This window comes from Schistocerca gregaria, chromosome 5 (assembly GCF_023897955.1).
Source record: "Schistocerca gregaria isolate iqSchGreg1 chromosome 5, iqSchGreg1.2, whole genome shotgun sequence".
NCBI lineage: Eukaryota > Metazoa > Arthropoda > Insecta > Orthoptera > Acrididae > Schistocerca > Schistocerca gregaria.
In genome coordinates, this window is record NC_064924.1 from 351,873,721 (window position 1) to 351,892,850 (window position 19,130).

Genomic DNA, 19,130 nt, shown 5'->3' on the forward strand with positions numbered 1-19,130 from the left:
GTCTTTGGTATTGACAGCTCGGTAGCGTCTGTCCGTTGCCTAGCGACCGCAGGCAGGCAGCCAATGACGGCCTGACTTTCAGCGGGTAGCAAGGGCCACGTTGCCGCTCTGAAACCCGGTCGCGCGCGCTTATGAAACTTACCAGTGTCTCGCGTGCAGGCGGTGCGCTCGTTTGTCTGAAGTTGAATTCGCAGTTTATTTCGTTTTTGTTGTTTTTAGTGTTTCTTTGTTTATGTTTCATTGAAAACAATGTCTAGTGCGGCGGGTAGTACCAGCCCAACACAAGAAGTGAAACGGAGGAAGAAAAGTGTGCTACACACCCAGGCCCGTGAATTCGTGTACTCTGTGAGGGATTACTTTGAGAAAGAAAAGGACAAAGGTGGGCCCTTAATTCCTGTTGTTAAGTTGTGAAGAGAATTGCAGCAGCATTGAAAATAAGTATAGTATTTCAAGAATGGTTCGAGACATCGCTTATGACGAATCTGACAAGTCCATCAGTGATTGTTATGGACAATGCGCCTTATCATTCCGTTGTTCACGATAAGGCACCAACCTTCGCAACAAAAAGAGACGATATCATTCAGTGGTTGAAACGGCAAAAAGTAGATTTCAGAGAAGATTTAAGGAAGGCGGAACTGCTCGAAATTGTGGCACAAAAGAAACCCCAATACCAATATGTCATTGACAAGATTGCTAAAAGGCATGGGCATGAAATCGTTCGGCTTCCTCCATACCACTGTCACTTCAATGCAATTGAAGGAGTGTGGGCGCAGATAAAAAATTACATTGCTGCAAACAATAAAAAATTCACGATCTCTGAAGTGGAAACTCTCCTTCCAGCAGCTATCAATAAAGTGACAAGCGAGACGTGGGCTAAAATTGTAAACAGGACTGCAAGTGCCATCAGAGGGGCGGCCAAAACCAAAGGGGTTGTGGAAGAATGCATCGAAAATTTGATTATGCATCTGGGAGAGAGCAGTGATAGTTCGAGTAGTGCTGAGGAAGACAATGTCAAATCAGATTCTGACAGTGACGTGAGTGGTGTTTTTCCATTACAGTAACTACAATGTATTCAGGAATGTAAGGAGGGAGTTTGCTATCGATCTACAACCAGATCATCATATTGTGAGTACTTTCTTCAGATTATAACTCTTAATACACTGACCAATTATTCTGTAGCTTGTAGTAGAACAAATTAATAATGCTAATACTTAACAATGGAAACCAAAACTGCTAATGTTCAACAACTTGTGAAAATAGTTTTCATTTCAGTTGTTAAGTTTAACAAATAACTTTATTATGTTTCAGCATCTTAGATACTTGTACTAAATAGCTCTTATTAGGTTTCGAGTTAATATATTTCAAGCATCAACTTTAAATAAATTCACGCGTACCAATACGACTTGTATTTTGTCTCGCTTTTATTTCTGCTGCTAGAGAATGCGTGTAGCAGACAGGGCGTCGGGTGCTGTGAGCCACGTTCGGCAACAGCGCCGTCTGCCCGCCGGAACTGTCAGTACCAATCACTCGTCTCACGGACTATAGGTCGGGCCACAGAACTGCTTCGAAACGGCCGCACCCGAGTATAGGTCGGGCAGCTGTTGCACGCCACTCGCAGCCTATTAGCTGTCCAGAAGCAGGCTGGCTACTGTGGTAGTGCTGTGTGGAACACCTGCCTATCTGTCCCCTGACTGCTGCTCCCCTCTGTGTTCTGCTTTTAGAACTCTACATCACAAGAAATGGCAAGACACGAATAGCAGCTTCCATGACATGCTGCTCCATTGTGCATTGGTATAGCCTTGAGTTTCAAATGTTCTCATTACTGTTTTCCATTTATTGTTTTATCTCTCTCAAATATGTCACATTTAGATATAGGTAGGAAGCTGTCTAGTGCAGTTTTTCTTTAGTATTATTATTATTACGACTTATATTGCTCAAGTTGCTTCAGTTAGCAGAAAATTTATTTCTGTTTGTCTCATCTATCTTGCAGAGGAATCTGATGAGCCTGCATCTGTGCAGCAGGTGTTTAATGAACAAAGTACATCCTCTGCAACACAGCTGTCTGTAACTCCAACAAAGAGGCAACAAATTTTGCGGAAAAAAACCCACTGATGCCGAATTTGGCTGGAAATTTGCTGATGGTCAGCCTACTGTGCCACAATTTGTAGAGAAAAGTTAGAATAATGGCAGCTGTTCATGAGAATTCCTGTCCTCTCAATATGTTTTTGATCTTTTTTCCCAATTCCATAATGGAACATATAAAATCCGAAACAAACAAATTTGCAAAGTCTGTTTATGACAAACTCAAAGCAGCTTCCAGGGCAAGCCTCACAGTTTTTGTAATTCGTGGGTGGGAGTAAAGCCGCACGAAATGTTTTTTTTTTTTTTTTCTGGCATATTTATACACACGTCAAAACTGACAGATTACTGGTATACTAACAATTTTATTTCAACCCTTTCCCTGGCTCTGTTATGGCCAGAAACAGATTCAAGGCGATATTATCAAACCTGCATTTGAATGACAATGCAACTTACATTTTGAAAAGTCAACCTCAGCATGTCCCCATGCATAAAATCAGGCAAATCCTGGACCATTTCTTATTAGAAATACAAAAATCATTTTACCCATCAGAAAACCTCACTATTGATGAAGGCATGTGTGGTTTTCGTGGAAGAATGGCATTTCGGGTTTACATAAAAAATAAACCTGAGAAGTATGGAATCAAGATGTTTATTATGTGTGATTCCAAAACTGGTTATGTTCTTAGATTGGAGATATATGCTGGGAAAGGAACACAAGACAACTCCATAACACCATTATTTTGAGAGGTTGCTAGCAGATTACCTGGGAAAAGGTCACACTCTTTACATGGAAAGATTTTATAGTTCACCAACAGTATTTGATTTTCTGGGGCAACATAAAGTGAAAGCAATAGGTACGTGCATGACTAACTGGAAAGAACTACTAAATGAAATTGTTTCCAAAAACTGAAAAGGTATGAATCTGTGTCAATGAGGAGGAATCATCTGCTCTGTCTGAAGTGGAAAGACACAAGAGATGTACTATGCCTGTCCACTGTGCGTAAAATGACCAGCTCTAACACTTCTTTTCATACAAAGGAAGGTATCAAAGTAAAATTAAAACCAGATGCCATTCTTGACTGTAATATTTACAAAACGGGGGTTGATAGGAGTGATCAAATGATTTCTTACTATGCGTTTAGGAGAAAATAGATGAAGTGGTGGAAGAAATTGTTCTTCCATATGCTTATAATGGCTGCAACAAATGCATTTGTCTTATAACGGGAAACCAGGACTCCTGCTCAAAGAAAGACCTGCCATTTTTCCACTTTTCTACAACAAATTGGTGAAGGACTGATTCACAAAGGTACAAATTTGGCACAAGACAATGTTCCTAGTGAAACTCACAGCAACAGACTTCCAGGACAACACTTTGCAGAAAAAATTCCAGCCACTGAGAAGAAGGAGCGTCCAACTAGCATGTGTAAAGTTTGCTCTCAGAAACAAAAAAATCTAGTGGTAAAGCAGGTAGGAAGGAAACCAGCTGGTGGTGTTCAAACTGTGAAACCGAAATCGTACATTTTATGTCTGTTGTTATTAATTTTGTTATCAACCAATATAATTAAAATAAATGTTTTAAATAGACCTTAAAGACTGTTCTTTCATAATATGTTTTCTGTTTCAAGGTATCTTTAATAGAAACATGCCAGCAACATTTCAAAAAGTGCTAAAAATGGCTGGTCCACTGGACCAAGAGTGTGTCTAAGCTGCCAGTCCTCAAAGTGTTAATGCTACACAGAGCTTACAAACTGAAAGAATAGGGAAAGAATAATGCAAACATTTCAATTGTCATCATCTTTTATTTGTTAATCACCCACACAACCATGCGCACGCACGCACACACACACACGCACGCGCGCGCGCCCACACACACACACACACACACACACACACACACACACACACACAAATACAACAAGCAATATTTGGTAGGCAGTAATTATCATCTTTTTCTTCATTCACCTGTGTCTTATTTTCTTGCTAATTGCCAAATAATGAGGAAAAACTGTATTCCTATCCTTTAATAGAGCTGACTATTTCACTGTTAACAGTTTTCACAAGGAAACTTTTTTAAAATTATTTACATTCTTATTCTTGCTTAGTGCAGGCTGTTTCATACAGGTATTGTAAAACCTAAATATTTTTTGTTTTCAGATTATGACTCTTTTCTGAGAGAATACTTGAAGGAAAAATATGAAATCCTCAAGAAACTTCTATAATATGGCACAGAAACAAAGCAAGCAATAAAATATGTATTAAGAAGTCAAACCAGTATAAAATCCAGCACTATGAAATAAATTGATCAGAGAGGCAAGAATAAGTTAACTTCTAACGCTAGCTGACGACCTCAACATCAAAACTTACTTCTCAAGAAACCTTGATGGTGATACGACATTCTTTTCTGCTTTTGGCCAGTATGAATGTCTCCATTTGTAATTAACTATTGCCTGTTTTAGTGCTCCTTTCTGTAACAACTGGTATGAACTGACCTAAAGAGTCTGTCTACCTAATGTGACAGGCAACATCTGTCAAATCTGCTCAGTACCTCACTATCAACATAATAGGACCTAACACAAGAGAAGGATCCAGTTAGAAAACAAATCTGCAATCTTCTCCATCAAAGTTTACTATTTCCCCATCTGTTCTGTCTCACTTTGTCTGATTTCATTTCTAGGTTATATACAAACATCAGCCCTGAGGAAAAAGTCAAGATAAAATTCAACATAAAATAACAATGATTTACCAATATTAATAAACTATTATATTTTTATACAAGAATAGGGAAAAATGGCAAATTTCATGACATTTCAAGTTTTAACCCTGGCATAATCTTTCTGGGATTGCGCCATTAAGGAAGCAATACATATCTGTACAGCTGATAATCTCATCAACAGGAATATGAGATTTCAATCGAGCACAGCCTGGAACCCTGCACTGGCTGCTTTTAAATCACGATGCAAAAATCAAGAGTTTTTGATAACAGACCCATCATAACATTGGTCTAGTATGGTCTTTGGTGAGTAACGTCTGGCCACACTGTTAGTAAACACAGTGTTCAGTGCACACGCAGAAGAGCCGCTCTGCAATTTTCGGCAGAGGGCATTTGAATATGGCACCATCTATCTGCAAATAATTTGTGCATGTGTTATTTCCGTGCCTGCGCATACTCCGTGCACGTGTTCTAGAAACGGGGAGTCGACATGCGGATACCATCAGACGTACCTAGTCACCAGCAAGGTTGAACCACCTGAAGATGTTGGACAGTTGCTCCGAGGAAATATTGTGGAATTTGCACAATATGATCTGGCGGCAAAGCCGTGAAGACTATTTACAACATATTCACTGGGAAAGTCTGAAGAGCCACAATTTAATAATACTTTAAAGCAACTTACAGAACAGGTACGCTGGTGTTGCCGACTGACATCATACAACTGCCATGCATGAACCACATTGAAGTAAAACTTTTAAAGAGATGATAGACAACAACACACAGACACATCTTCAGTGTGGAGCAATCAATGGCTATTGACAATGACAATGGGCAGTTTATCCAGAGCCAACATTAAAGGCCAGTAATGCAATATGATTTAAGTGAACTACAACACGAGAGCGGTTCTGTCAATTCTGTGTGTTTGCTGCAAACTGTTGTTTCTGAAACATGCACACATTTGTAGATATCAAATATGGGCATAGGAGTTAAGTGTGTGTTTTCTGTGGGATTTGGAGGTTACAACAGTGGTTATAATACTATAGCTAGCGAAGTATTCCCTGGTAAGAACACACCTCAGCTCAAAATCTGTGATAACCGTTAGGGCAGCCATTTGTAATTACAGCCTTGTGTAGGTCAGAACATCAAACATTTGTTGTCCAGGCATACTTAAGCCTTTCACAGGCAGTGGAAAACATGCTTCCCACTTCAAGTAATCTGCTCCTGGTCCCTGGGATACATTCTTCCCACCTCTTTATTTATGGTGCTGTCATCTAGCGAAAAGTACTGGGGGGAACCACTTCCAATTATAAGTTCCTGCTGTTAAAGCAGTCTGATCTCTTAGAGGCATTGTGTCGCTGAGTGTCTGTCTGTAGAGGAGCTTTTGACTCACTGTTATCATGATATTTTGTGATTTTATTCTCACTGCTTCAGTCTAAGGTAAATACTTTTAATTTTTGTTGTGTTATCTCATTACTTGGTGTTTCCTGAGTGTTGTAAGATGTGTTTTATTTTCATTACTCGTTGACATCACTTGCAATGTTCGATCTTGTTGGTGGGAAGTATATTTCCCACCGCCTTTTTCGTAGATTTTTTTTTTTCAAGATTCTAAAATAAATGTTTCTCTGTTTTGATACAATTATTTGAGAATTTTGACCCAGTACACTTCAGAAATAATACACAGATCAGTATATTATCAAAGAAAGTCTCATTATTATACCAAACCATGCGCTTGCTTACATTGAATCTGCTACAGTATTGTTTTACCCCTTCCATCCTCTATCTTTTGCATTCCTTTGCTTTCAGATGGCTCATTCATTAGATATCAACAATCGTAAACATGTTGAAGTAGTTTATATATATTATTTTTGTTGCCTGATGAAAGTCATTCATAAACTGAAGGAGATCAAGGTGCTGAATGTTTTAGATGACACTTTCATAGGTGATTCAAGTCATGTTTCTCTGGAGCAAGATGCTTTTGTTGGTGTACTTGACACTGAATCATTTGTGCTTCCTACAAATGTCAATATCAATACGCTGGACAGTGGAAGTGGAAGTGAATGTGAAGAAGAATGGAATGGAGACTGTTTTTTCTTTGACAATGTGAAGAACAACTTTCAAGGAAAAAGGGAGTGGAAACCAAAATTTTCATTTAGTGCCAGCGATCGAGAGCTCAGTTATTTTTGTAAGTTCTTTGATGATGTTATTCTCACTCTGATTGTAAATGAAACAAACCTGTACGCAAAACAAAATCATAGTAGCAGAAGCCCATCAAAAACCTGGGTAGACACAACAATTCAAGAAATAAAAGCTTTTATAGTATGCTTTATTATAATGGGCATTCACCAACTTTCTGCCCCCTCTAATTTTTGGAGCCCGGACCCTATACTACAAGTCGATGCAATCACTAATGTTAAGACAAGCAAAAGATTTAAAAAGATTGCAGAGAATATTCATTGCAATAACAATCAAACTGCAAAATCTAGAAATCTTCCAGAATATGACAAATTGCATACACTACGGCCACTGATAGAAAGACTTTTGCAGAAATGTAAGAACAATTATGAGCCCTCATCATTTATGTCAGTAGATGAATCGATGATTCCCTTCAAACAAAGATCCTCAATGAAGCAATATATGCCAATGAAGCCAGTGAAATGAGGCCATAAAGTGTGGTGCTTGTCAGATTCTACTATGACATTGATGTGAAAGGGTTGTGTTAGATCTAACAAAGAAAATGCCAAATAAAAATAATATTCTTGCTTTAGACAGATTCTTTGCCACTGTGAAATTGATGGCAGTACTTTTGAAGAAGGGTGTGTAAGCTTGTGGACTGTCAAGACAAAGTGAAAAGATTTACCCAAAATTAAGAAAGAGAACATCAAATTGGGGAGAGGTGAGATCCAGTTTGATACGAGAGGAGCCATTTATGCTGTTAAGTGGATGGCTAACTGTCCAGTCACTTTCTTGTAATTTATTCAAGACCCAAGAATAACAACAGTGGCAAAGAGAAAAGACAAGTTTGAACCTAGTACAGAGATTCCATGTGCTGAAGTTGTGGCAGAATACAATAAAATAATGGACGGAGTAGATAAATTTGACCAACTATGAGAAAGTATACTCTTGGCAGATGCTCTGTGAAATGGTGGCTCACAATATTTTATTTCCTAGTGGATGTTGCCAAAGTAAACAGTTTTTTACTATGGAAAATAAGTAAAAGAGAAGGTTGACAGCATGATCAGCTGACATACAGAATCCTTCTAGCCAGGCAACTGATTGCTGGCTTCTCATTCTGGAAAAGACAAGGCCAGAAATCTGTTTTTCTGGCACAAAAAGTCAAAGTACCTGAAGATGTTCATCTTGCGGCTGTGGGAGAACACACCAACCTATTTTAGGAGAAACCTACAGGAGGTGCTGTTATTGTAGTACCAAAGCAGCAGAAAGCACACATATTATGTTTGTACATACTGTCAAACACCACTTTGTATTGAACCCATGTTTTAGGAAATTTCATGGCAATTAATTGTGAAAAGTAATTCGAACAAAAAAGTAAATTTTTCAAATTAATATGAGATATATTACAAATTTTTCTTTTATTTTTTAACTCCAAAGAAGGGCCATGGGAAGAATACTTCCCACTTCATCGTATGGACCCCTTTTAACAAATGCAGCAAATCTGACATTTTATATGATTAATATATATATATCAATTAATTACTAACTGCTTTCCACTTATTAAAAATAATTCCACAATAATTTTGCCCACAAATGGGTTAAAAAAATAACGAGTCTCCCATCGCAGCTCAGTTACCCTTTCATCGTCATTTCAAGTTGAAATGTTATGATAAAGTCTGAAATCATCAGACAGTTGTACAGTGGGTGCAATAATTCAGCACTAAAGCATCCTGAGCAAAGAAGAAAAGTCCCACAGCACACTGCACAATGAGTAGAGGAGACACATCACATACTCATTAAAGTCCTCATTGTTCTCCTGCCAGACATGCCTTGGTGCTAACAATGCCAGCTCATTCCCTGCAGATCCATCCATGATAAACTTCATTTCCACCCATACAAACTGCACATCACACAGAAACTAAACAAACAAGACAAAGTTATTCGACCAACCTTCATCTTTTGTTTCCTGAAACAAATCAGCCTACCTGCAGATGCGAAACACCATACTGAAGTTAGGTGAGGCTCATTTTCACCTAGATAGTAGTGTAAACAAAGAGAATTGCAAGCACTAGGCACCGCAGCCCGGGTAACCCTAGTCAGCTGCTGTAAACATATGACTGTGTCATGTTGTGTGGCTTCATTTAGCATCATTGGTCCATATTTTATTGAGGAGCTTCATAGATGTGCAGTAACAGTTACTATAAACAGCTGTGTCCAAATGATAAATAACTTGCCCCCTTCTTAGGTGGAACAGTGATATTTTGTTCCAACAGGACTGGACAACAGCTCATATGGCCTGCCAATCCTTGAACATCTTACAACATCTTTTTCCTGGTCAAGAGATTTCCCGATTTGCAGGCATTCACTGGCCACTATAGTTGAAAAGTGAAGTATATGACTACACATCCTCATACTGTGGTTGAACTTAAAATTCCTTGCAGTTGTGGAGATCTCACTGAACATGCTGATATGGGTGATGGAGTGTACCATTCGCCACCTGGAGGAATGCATGGAACATGATGGCAATCATCTATATGGTGTCACATTCAGAACCAAGTATATGATGTGTAATGGCATGTATTTTTCTTTGATTTCTACTTATGTTTTAATAATTTGATCTGAAATGTTATGATGTTCTATCCTTTTTATATCCTACTATTTGTTCTGCTACAACCTGTATATGTAAATGAATGTTAACCTTTTGCACTTAGCCAATTTTGTGATGTTTCTACGCTAGGTTGCCACAGAACATCAGATTACCTCACTCAAAGCAAAAATGGTAGAGGACTTTTCTGCCTGATGCGGCTAACAATGCAAATTTGTGTATGACAATTATAGTTCAAATCAGTATGACTTATAAATACTTGAACTATCCTGACAAGTTTTGCTAAATTTATGAACAGCTAACTCTGCTATCCCAAGGAAGTCTTTAATCTGAATACTGGCAGCTATATTGAAGAGCGTCCCTAATTTATGTTAAATATCTCGTTCTGGTCTTTGTTCCTGGTTTAACCATAGGACCTCATGAATGAAGTTGGAAAGGAGAGCAGATCAACATTGAATGTCCCACCACTGACAGTTCCGTTTTCATTACACGTAAGTCTTATGTAATGACTTTATAGTACTTTGAAAGAGCCTGCTTTTTAGTGTAAAGAGCCTACAAAAATAAGAATGACAGAGTGAGAGTCAAATATGGCAATAGATATACAATCTACTACAGGTCCAGCAATACTGTTGGAAAAGATTTACTGAAATTTTAAATGAGACTTTGAGAACAATTAGAAACTCAGCTGACACTGAAAGACTTTTTTGGTCAAAATACACTCTTTTTGGTAAAAGTGCCATTTTATGCCTATTTATTTTATCCGTACTTTTCTAGGAAACAGATTCCATCCAGCAGAATCTGAAAAATATCTGTACGACTGCATCTCTCTTCACTGAACTCTAAACGTTTTCCAGCCAAAAATTACTTTAGAAGTGGAAATGGAGTGAATGGTGGTGAATAGAATAGATGTTTTAAAGTTGTATTTTACATGCCTCAGTTTCCTCACTGTGAAAGTATCTTTAGAGGCAATTCCATTGTATCAATAATTTCATCTTGCGAGTTAAGCATTTATTGTGTATTTTTTCAGCAAGGCAGTGAACATGATGTTTGCTAGATACTGTTTTAATGTTTGAAATCAATGCAAATAATCGCCAATCCTTTACAAGGAAAATACTAATTGTAAACTGCCCACTAGATGACACCATCTTCCAACCACTGGTTTCATAGCTGTATACATTTTAGTACCTTAAGTAAGAAAGTTTCCTGTCTCAATGAAATCAAAACAGAGGAGGGGCTTTTGTTGATCTGCATGTATGCAAACTGATCAAGGATGGATATCTCACTTAAGTTCTTACAGGCAGTGAGTATTTAGCATGTAATTACTTTGTTCAAGTGTCCGTTAACTTCCTTGAAGTACAAATTCAGATAACTATAAAGATTTGATGAAGAATAAAATCTGTAGGGCTATAAGATAATACATTTTCAGTTTGATTTCATCCTTAAAAACTGTGGCCATGTTAAGTGACAAATCTGAGGAACTCTTCCAATGAGTAATTTCAAAGATGAAACAATTTACCATGGGAAGTTAAATGGGCTGATGATATTCATTTATTGCTAGACACTCATCATCACAAATGTTATTCAAATTACAGCAGGATGGTTGTGCACTCAGTGAAAAGCTACGAAGAGAAAAGAAGCCAAGTGCACAAATAAACGTCTAAGGACAATACTACAATGCTGAAATAGGTAAACATTACATCTAAATATTGTACTTAGCATTTTATTTACATTTTCAGCCAACTGGCCATGTGATGCAATCTCATAGGGAGAATCTGGGCTGCAACAGAGACTGTGGAAGTTATGACATGAATCTTGGATAGGCTTACACAAAGTTTATTAGAAAACAATCATTTATAAATATGTAAATTTCTTTCCTTCTTTCTGTCTTTGCTATAGGTATTGTTACTTGCTACATAAATTTAATATCAAGGTAGAGAGAGAGAGGCTCATCTTGTCTCAGACTATCCCATACTCACAGGTTTGCAGTCAGCTGGCCACGTTGGCAACTGAGTGCGGGGATATATCACAGTAAACCAAGTTATTGCTTCATCACGCTGTTTGCCTCCATCTGCTGAAGTTACTTTAAGTAACTCACGTGGTGTATGAGTTGGAAAAAGGCACCATCTATAATAAAACATAAAAAACAATTCATGCTCATGAAAGAATAGCTTTAATAGGGATAAGGAATTCAAATAAAGTATAAAATATGTATAAAAATTTGTACATAATGTTTAACTTTCAATGTGGAAAATCACAGAAAGTTTAAAAAATGCAAGCAAGCAGCCAATATAAAATATAAGGAGTGTTTTTTAAGTAAGTAGCGTTTTGCCACACCGGAGTGCTGCGGTCGGCGTTCTGCGCATGCACACTGCGTGCCTACATCTGTTGTCTATGTACTGACGCCATTACAGTCTGATTCTTCCTTATTTACGTTGTGTACTGAGTGTTTAAGGTGCCTCCCATAATCCTGAGTCACGCCGGCTGTGAAGTACGGGCTGTTATAAGATTTCTTAGTGCTAGAGGCCTAAAAGCAATCGATATTCATTGCTGGATGACTTTCCTAATGTTTCTCGTAGTGTTTTGTATGGCATTGTGACCGAGCACTTGAATCACCGAAAATTCAAGTTGAGTACTGAAAATGTTGACGGATGTGCACAAAACCAAATGTTTAGACAGTGCATTGACTTTCCTTGAGCGGTACACAATGACAATGATGATTACTTAGGCCAAATTGTTATGGGTGATGAAACATGGGTGGCCTACATCACACGAGAATCAAAGCAACAGTCCATGGAATGGTGGCATTCAGATTCACCCAGAAAATTGAAGGTTAAGCAAACAATTTCTGCCGCAAAATCATGTGCACAGTTTTTTGGGATAGAAAAGGAGTATTGCTTGTGGAATTTCTGCCTCGTAATGAGACAATCAATGCAGCAGCTCATTGTAAGACATTCCAGAATCTGCACCGTTCAATTCAGAACAAAAGACATGGCAAGTTGAGCAAGGGCATTGTTTTGCTGCAAGAGAATGCCCGTCCGCATGTGGCGAATCAGACCAAAGGTCTCATCACATCTTTTCTATGGGAAACTCGAAATCATGCCCTGTACAGCTCCAATCTTGCGCCCAGTGACTACCATCTGTTCCTGCACCTGGGCGGTCAGTGTCTTCAAGACGATGACGAAGTCAAAACAGTGGTGAAGCAGTGGTTAACAAGTCAGGCGGCAGACTTCTATGAGGAGGGTATTCAAAAACTGGTACAACGTTATGACAAGTGCCTCAATATTGATGGAAATTATGTAGAAAAGTAGATTAAGGTACAGGCTTTCATGTAAAAATAAAATTATCGAGATATCTTAGAACGTCTTTTTGTTAAATTTCAAAACGGTACTTACTCAAAAAACACACCTTGTAACTCACCATATAACTCAGGTGTTGACAGGTTGATAAACACACAAACAAAACAATAGAAAACATTGCTAAGGCTTTCAAACAAAGTACTATTTCAGAGCAAGAGTGCTCCCCCCCCCCCCCATTCTCTCTCTCTCTCTCTCTCTCTCTCTCTCTCTCTAGGGGAAGGAGGAGATGGGGAGAGGAGGGAAGGTTGGAGGGTAGAGTGGCTGATGGCTGGGATGACCAGCCAGGAAGTGGATGGGACAGGAATGTGGCATCAGTATACATTTTTGGTGCTTGCAGGAGAAGTTGCGTGTGTTCCACGATAAAGGTAATGCCCAGTACCCTGAAGGACTTATTAAGACATAATGCTTCAAATCTAGTTTGCAAATAGATCTCCTGCACAACTTCAGGGACTCGTGCATGGGACCTTTGCCTTTCATGGAAAAGTGCTCAACTGATTAATGCCTCATGACCCACCCTCACAGCTTTACTTCTCCCAGGTACATCACCTACTTTGTGAACTTCACAGAAGTTCTCCCACATACCTTGGAGGCTTGCAGACCAAGCATTCCTTGAAGAAAGGAATGCTTGCCTGTGAAAGGCAAACATCCCAGATTCAAGTTTCGATCTGGCACATAGTCTTAACCTGCCAGAAGGTTTAAAACCAGTGCATCTCCCCTGCAGACAAAAAATTCATTCTGAAGATCTCCTGCAGCATTTCCACATATGAACCTGAACCTTCAACCATCCCTACAAATCATGTGCAAAGCGGCAACCTCTTCATTGCTCCACATGGCAAATAGCTTAACATCATCCTTTGCCATGACTTTGACTATCTATTGTTGTACCTGGACATGAACATTTAACCCACAATCCTTCCCACCTCTTCCAAAGTAACTTCCAGTGTCTAAGCAATCTACAGAACACCCCTGTCTATTCTTATGCCACACTTCCTCCCAACCCCTTGCCCCATGGGTCATATCAGAGGATGACTTAACCTATCAGAGGTAGGACCATGTATGAAAGCAGTAATGCTGTAACTTTTGCAGTCATTTATGTGAATGTGACAACCAACCAACTACTCATCTCTCATGTACGGCCAGGCCACCACCAAAAACTGTGGCTAAGTATAGAGTAGATCCACCTAGTGGTGAAACATACTGTCAAGCACAAAATGCTTCATACTTCAATGTGAATGGCTGTTTCATGACTATTATCATTTTGATCTTCGACCAATATGAGCTCTCTCTTAGTTACGAACATTGGATTTTCCTTTAAACACATTCTTTGATCCCATAATCTCACTACCTTCAACATTTGCAAGTCGTTTCCCAAAATGCACCGCCACTTTCACTCATGCTGCAGTCCCACTCCCCTTTTGAATCCATTATTCCACTTCACTGTGTGATACAAGCAACTCCCACGTCTTCTCCTGCCCATTTACTCCAAATTATAGATATTTAATTTTTACATTAAATGTTCACAAAATGCATCGAGCCAAAAATAAAAATAAATAAATTAATTAATTTAAAAAAACTAGCAGTTTAACCACTCATCAGTATAGTTTACTTAATAATACTTCCACAATGGGAAAAATTCACACAGACATAAACTCTACCAGCATCTGGGATACTGTTGTAGACTGTTTACATTAATTGCTTTCAGCACACTTGTTACTATTAATAAAAATTTATTCAATTATTTTACGTTATTAAACAGAAACGAGCAAAGGCCACCACACACAAACAGATGATTGATGGGAGGCACTCAGATACATGTAAGCACAAATAATTATTACTTCAGTGGCTTTTGAAAAAGTACCATTCTTTTTCTGGTTTAAGTGGTCTCACTCCCCCCCTCCATACACATGGAGGTCTTCTGAAGTTTTACAAAAGTGTGGAGAAAAAACATCAATGCAGCTTAACAAAAAGAAGAACTGAAAAGGGGAAAACTGCCATGAATAAATGTATAACCAGTTTTCTTTAGCGCTCGAACAGTCCACTGGTGTACTGCTGGTCCATAGTGCCAACAAGCACAATATTTCGGCGCTCAGACATGTCGCCATTGTAAGGTTCTCAGATGAACTGAGCTCCTGAGGGTGGGCGGCCGTCCTAAATCCGTTCTCTCCATGGTACGGGCATCGGCAATTGCTGAGAGGCTGGTGTCGGTGTCTTTGGTGGTGTCGGTGCCCTGGTCGCTCGTTTGTTTTCTTTGCTGAGCCTCTTTTTAATTAGACTCAGTGCTGGTTCCCATGCCTTGCTGAGGTTATAGCCACAATCTCTGTTGATTAGTCCGCCCCTGGTTCGAATTTCGATACCCTCTCTAACGATGCTGTCCCAGTATTTAGATGTCTTTGCAAAGACCCAGGTATGTTGGTAGTCCATTTCGTGATTTTCGGACAAACAGCGCTCTGCGACTGTCGACTTGCTGGGGTACATAAGTCGAGTGTGCCTCTGATGTTCTCGGCAACGATCTTAGATGGTGGGCACTGTCTGTCCAATGTAGGTCTTCCCACACTCTCAGGGAATCTGGTATATACCAGCCTTCTGCAAACCGAGATAGTCTTTGACACTTCCCAATAATGTTAATGTTTTATTGGGCAGGCAAAAGACAGCTTCTACTGTGTGTTTCCTCAATATTCGTCCTATTATCCCCAATAGTGCTCCAGCATACGGTATATAGGCAGTGGCTATCTTTTCCTCTGTGACTTTGTCCATCTCCACACACTGTACTGTAGAGGTGGGGCGGAGTGCGCGTCTGATTTGCCATTCCGAGTACCCGTTTTTCCGAAATACAGTTTTGAGGTGTTCCAGCTCATGGGGCAGACACTCTGCGGCTGAGATGGTGCGCGCCCTGTGCACCAGTATTTTTAGTACCCCATTCCTCTGTGAAGGGTGGTGGCAGCTATTTGCATGCAAATACAGGTCGGTGTGCGTTTTCTTCCTGTATACCTCATGGCCCAGAGTGCCATCTGCTCTTCTTTTGACCATGACGTCCAGGAATAGTAAACTTCCTGCTGCTTCGATCTCCATAGTGAATTTGATATTCGGATGTATGGAGTTCAGGTGTGTAAAGAAGTCTAGGAGCTTGTCCCTTCCATGGGGCCACATCACGAATGTGTCATCAACATAACGTAGAAAACAAGTAGGTTTTCATTTGGATGATGTCAAAGCTTCCTCCTCGAAATACTCCATACAGAAATTTGCAACCACAGACGAAAATTCCTGTGCAATGAGCTCAACTAACTCTCAAAGAGGCACCCTGGTGAATAATGAGACAACGTCAAAACTCACCAGGATATCCGAGTCTTTCAGCTAGAAGTTCTCAAGAAGTTTTATGAAATCCATAGAATTCCGAATGTGATGAGGGCATTTACCCACATAAGGGCTTAGTAGTTCTGCCAGGTATTTGGCCAGCAAATATGTAGGTGCCCTCATGTTGCTGACAATTTGGCTGAGTCTAATAAAAGAGGTTTAGCAAAGAAAAGGAATGAGCGACCAGGACGGAAGAGGCAGTTACACCGACGCCACCACCACAGATGCCGCTGCAAGCCTATCAGCGATCGCCGACGCGCGGCCGAGGACCGCGGAGAGAACGCCTCGCAGGGGAAAGGGATTTAGGACGGCCGCCCACCCTCAGGAGCTCAGTTCATCAGCGCACCTGACGACGGCGACATGTCTGATCGCTGAAATATTGTGCCCATTGGACACTATGGACCGGCAGTACACCCGTGGACTGTTCGAGCAAGAAATACGCTGTGAGAAGTTGAAGAATCACAGTTTTCTTTAGTCATTGCTAACAACGAAGGAAAAACAGTGGTTTGCAGAATATGTACACAAGAAGCAAATATACTATGCCCACTGAAAATGCTTTAGAAATGAAAGCTAATGCACCTGGTAAAAAAATTATTATTTGCAGTTAGCAAATGACAGAAAAAAACAATAAAAATTATTATAATTGCTGCTGTGAAAGACGGCTAGGCAAACAAACATATTATTTCTGGGGAAGTCTGCATCTGCGCAGACCTCTATCTACAGTGCTATACCTCACAAACAATTTGGGATATGTTAATATTTATGAAAGGAAGAAGCAACAAACCTTTTGTGACCAGATATAAGAGCATTCCAAGCAGATGTTCCAAGTGGATCAATATGAATACCAGTGCCTGATCTAGCTGGTCCCATGACAAACCAACGATAGGGGGGACGACGCTCTTCTCCAGCATGCTGGAATAAGTCATCTTGGAAGTATTCTGGAACTTCATAGTCCTCCAGTAACCGTCGCCTACGAGGGTGCTGAAAGAATACAATTAAGTGATCCAGTTGGGTCAGACCACAATTCATTTATACTTATGCTACATTCTAGGAGTTTAGCCATGGTACAGAAGATTTGTATGAAATACTTGGTAAAACAGGTATGGAACTAACATATATTATAAAAGGTGAAAAAAATTACAATTTGTGGCTGCGTAAACAACACCTGGTGTTTTTGTGAGGAGGGTGGAAATGACGCTTCAAACACTGAGCTCAAACACTAATCAAGCACGACAACTGAAATCATTTGTACAGTAATGTCCTCATGAAAGATTTGGTGCTCACAGCGAATACAGTAGCTCCACCTCTTGCAACACATGTGGGGGCACACTTATCACATAATCAAATCCTTAGTTAATTTAGATAAAACAGAGGTCTTCTTCAAATGTTTTAAATCTAACATAAGAGTGTCATGCAATTTTACAATAACCCATCTGTGAATTAGAAACACAAAAAGTTAAGATTGCTTGAAAGTAGTTACAGTACAAGATATCTATATCCTTTCGAGCCATTTGTGCACTGGTACTTATGTGCATTTACGCCTGAATAAAACATGATGTAAATTGTGCAACTAATGCTTATTTTTAATCCAGAAATAAGCGCATGAGGAAAGCCTGTTGTCAAGGATATATATATATATATATATATATATATATATATATATATATATATATTTATTAAAAACAAAGATTCCAAGACTTACCAAGCGGGAAAGCGCCGGCAGACAGGCACATGAACAAAACACACAAACACACACACAGAATTACAAGCTTTCGCAACTGGCAGTTGCTTCGTCAGGAAAGAGGGAAGGAGAGGGAAAAATGAAAGGATGTGGGTTTTAAGGGAGAGGGTAAGGAGTCATTCCAATCCCGGGAGCGGAAAGACTTCCCTTAGGGGAAAAAAAGGACAGGTGTACACTCGCACACACACACACACACACACACACACACACACACACACACACACACACAGACACAAGCAGACATATTTAAAAGGCCTTTTAAATATGTCTGCTTGTGTCTGTGTATGTGCGGATGGATATATGTATGTGTGTGTGTGTGTGTGTGTGTGTGTGTGTGTGTGTGTGTGTGTGTGTGGGCGCGCGCGCGCGAGCGCGAGCGAGCGAGCGAGCGAGAGTGTACACCTGTCCTGTCAGATCTTATTAAGATCTGACTTAATATTTATGCAGCTTCTTTCAAATAGTTCTTCATTACAGATAACTGTATCATCTGCAAAAAGCTTGCATTTACTATTAATATCTGCAAGATCATTAATATGAAACATGAACAGCAAGGGTCGCAACACAGTTCCCTGGGGCACACTTGAAGTTACTTCTGACAAACACTGTACATCCAAGATAACATGTCGCATCCTCCCTACCAGAAAGTCCTTAATTCAGTCGCAAATTTTACTTGATGCCTCAAATGATAATTCTTTTGAATAAGCATAACTGTGGTACCGAGTCAAATGCTTTTTGGAAATCAAGAAATACAGCATTTACTTGATTGCCTTGATCCAAAGCTATCAGTATGTCATGTGAGAAAAGTGCGAGTTACATTTCACATGATCTGTTTTTGAAATCCATGATGGTTGGCATTGAGGTGGTCATTCTGTTAGATATACCTCGTTATGTATGAGCTCAGAATATATGTATGAGCTCAGAATATATTCTAAGATTCTACGACAAATCAATATAATGGATATTAGACGGTAGTTTTGTGAATCACTTATACTGCCCTTCTTGTATACGGGTGTGACCTGTGCCTTTTTCCAAGAACTGGGCGAGGTTTTTTGTTCAAGGGATCTACGATTGATTATACTTAGAAGTGGGGCTAACTCGGCTGTATATTCAGTA

General features: G+C 39.5%; 1 protein-coding gene across 1 annotated transcript in view; it reads right to left on the reverse strand.

Moving 5' to 3' along the window:
* Positions 1-19,130, reverse strand: part of LOC126272620 (bifunctional arginine demethylase and lysyl-hydroxylase JMJD6) — a 124,757-nt gene that overhangs the window by 36,194 nt on the left and 69,433 nt on the right. Inside the window, exons 4-5 of the mRNA XM_049975579.1 lie at positions 17,061-17,257; positions 11,546-11,693 (exon numbers count right to left, since the gene is read on the reverse strand). Coding sequence (XP_049831536.1) covers positions 11,546-11,693; positions 17,061-17,257 — 345 coding nt within the window. The remainder of the gene's footprint in view (positions 1-11,545; positions 11,694-17,060; positions 17,258-19,130) is intronic.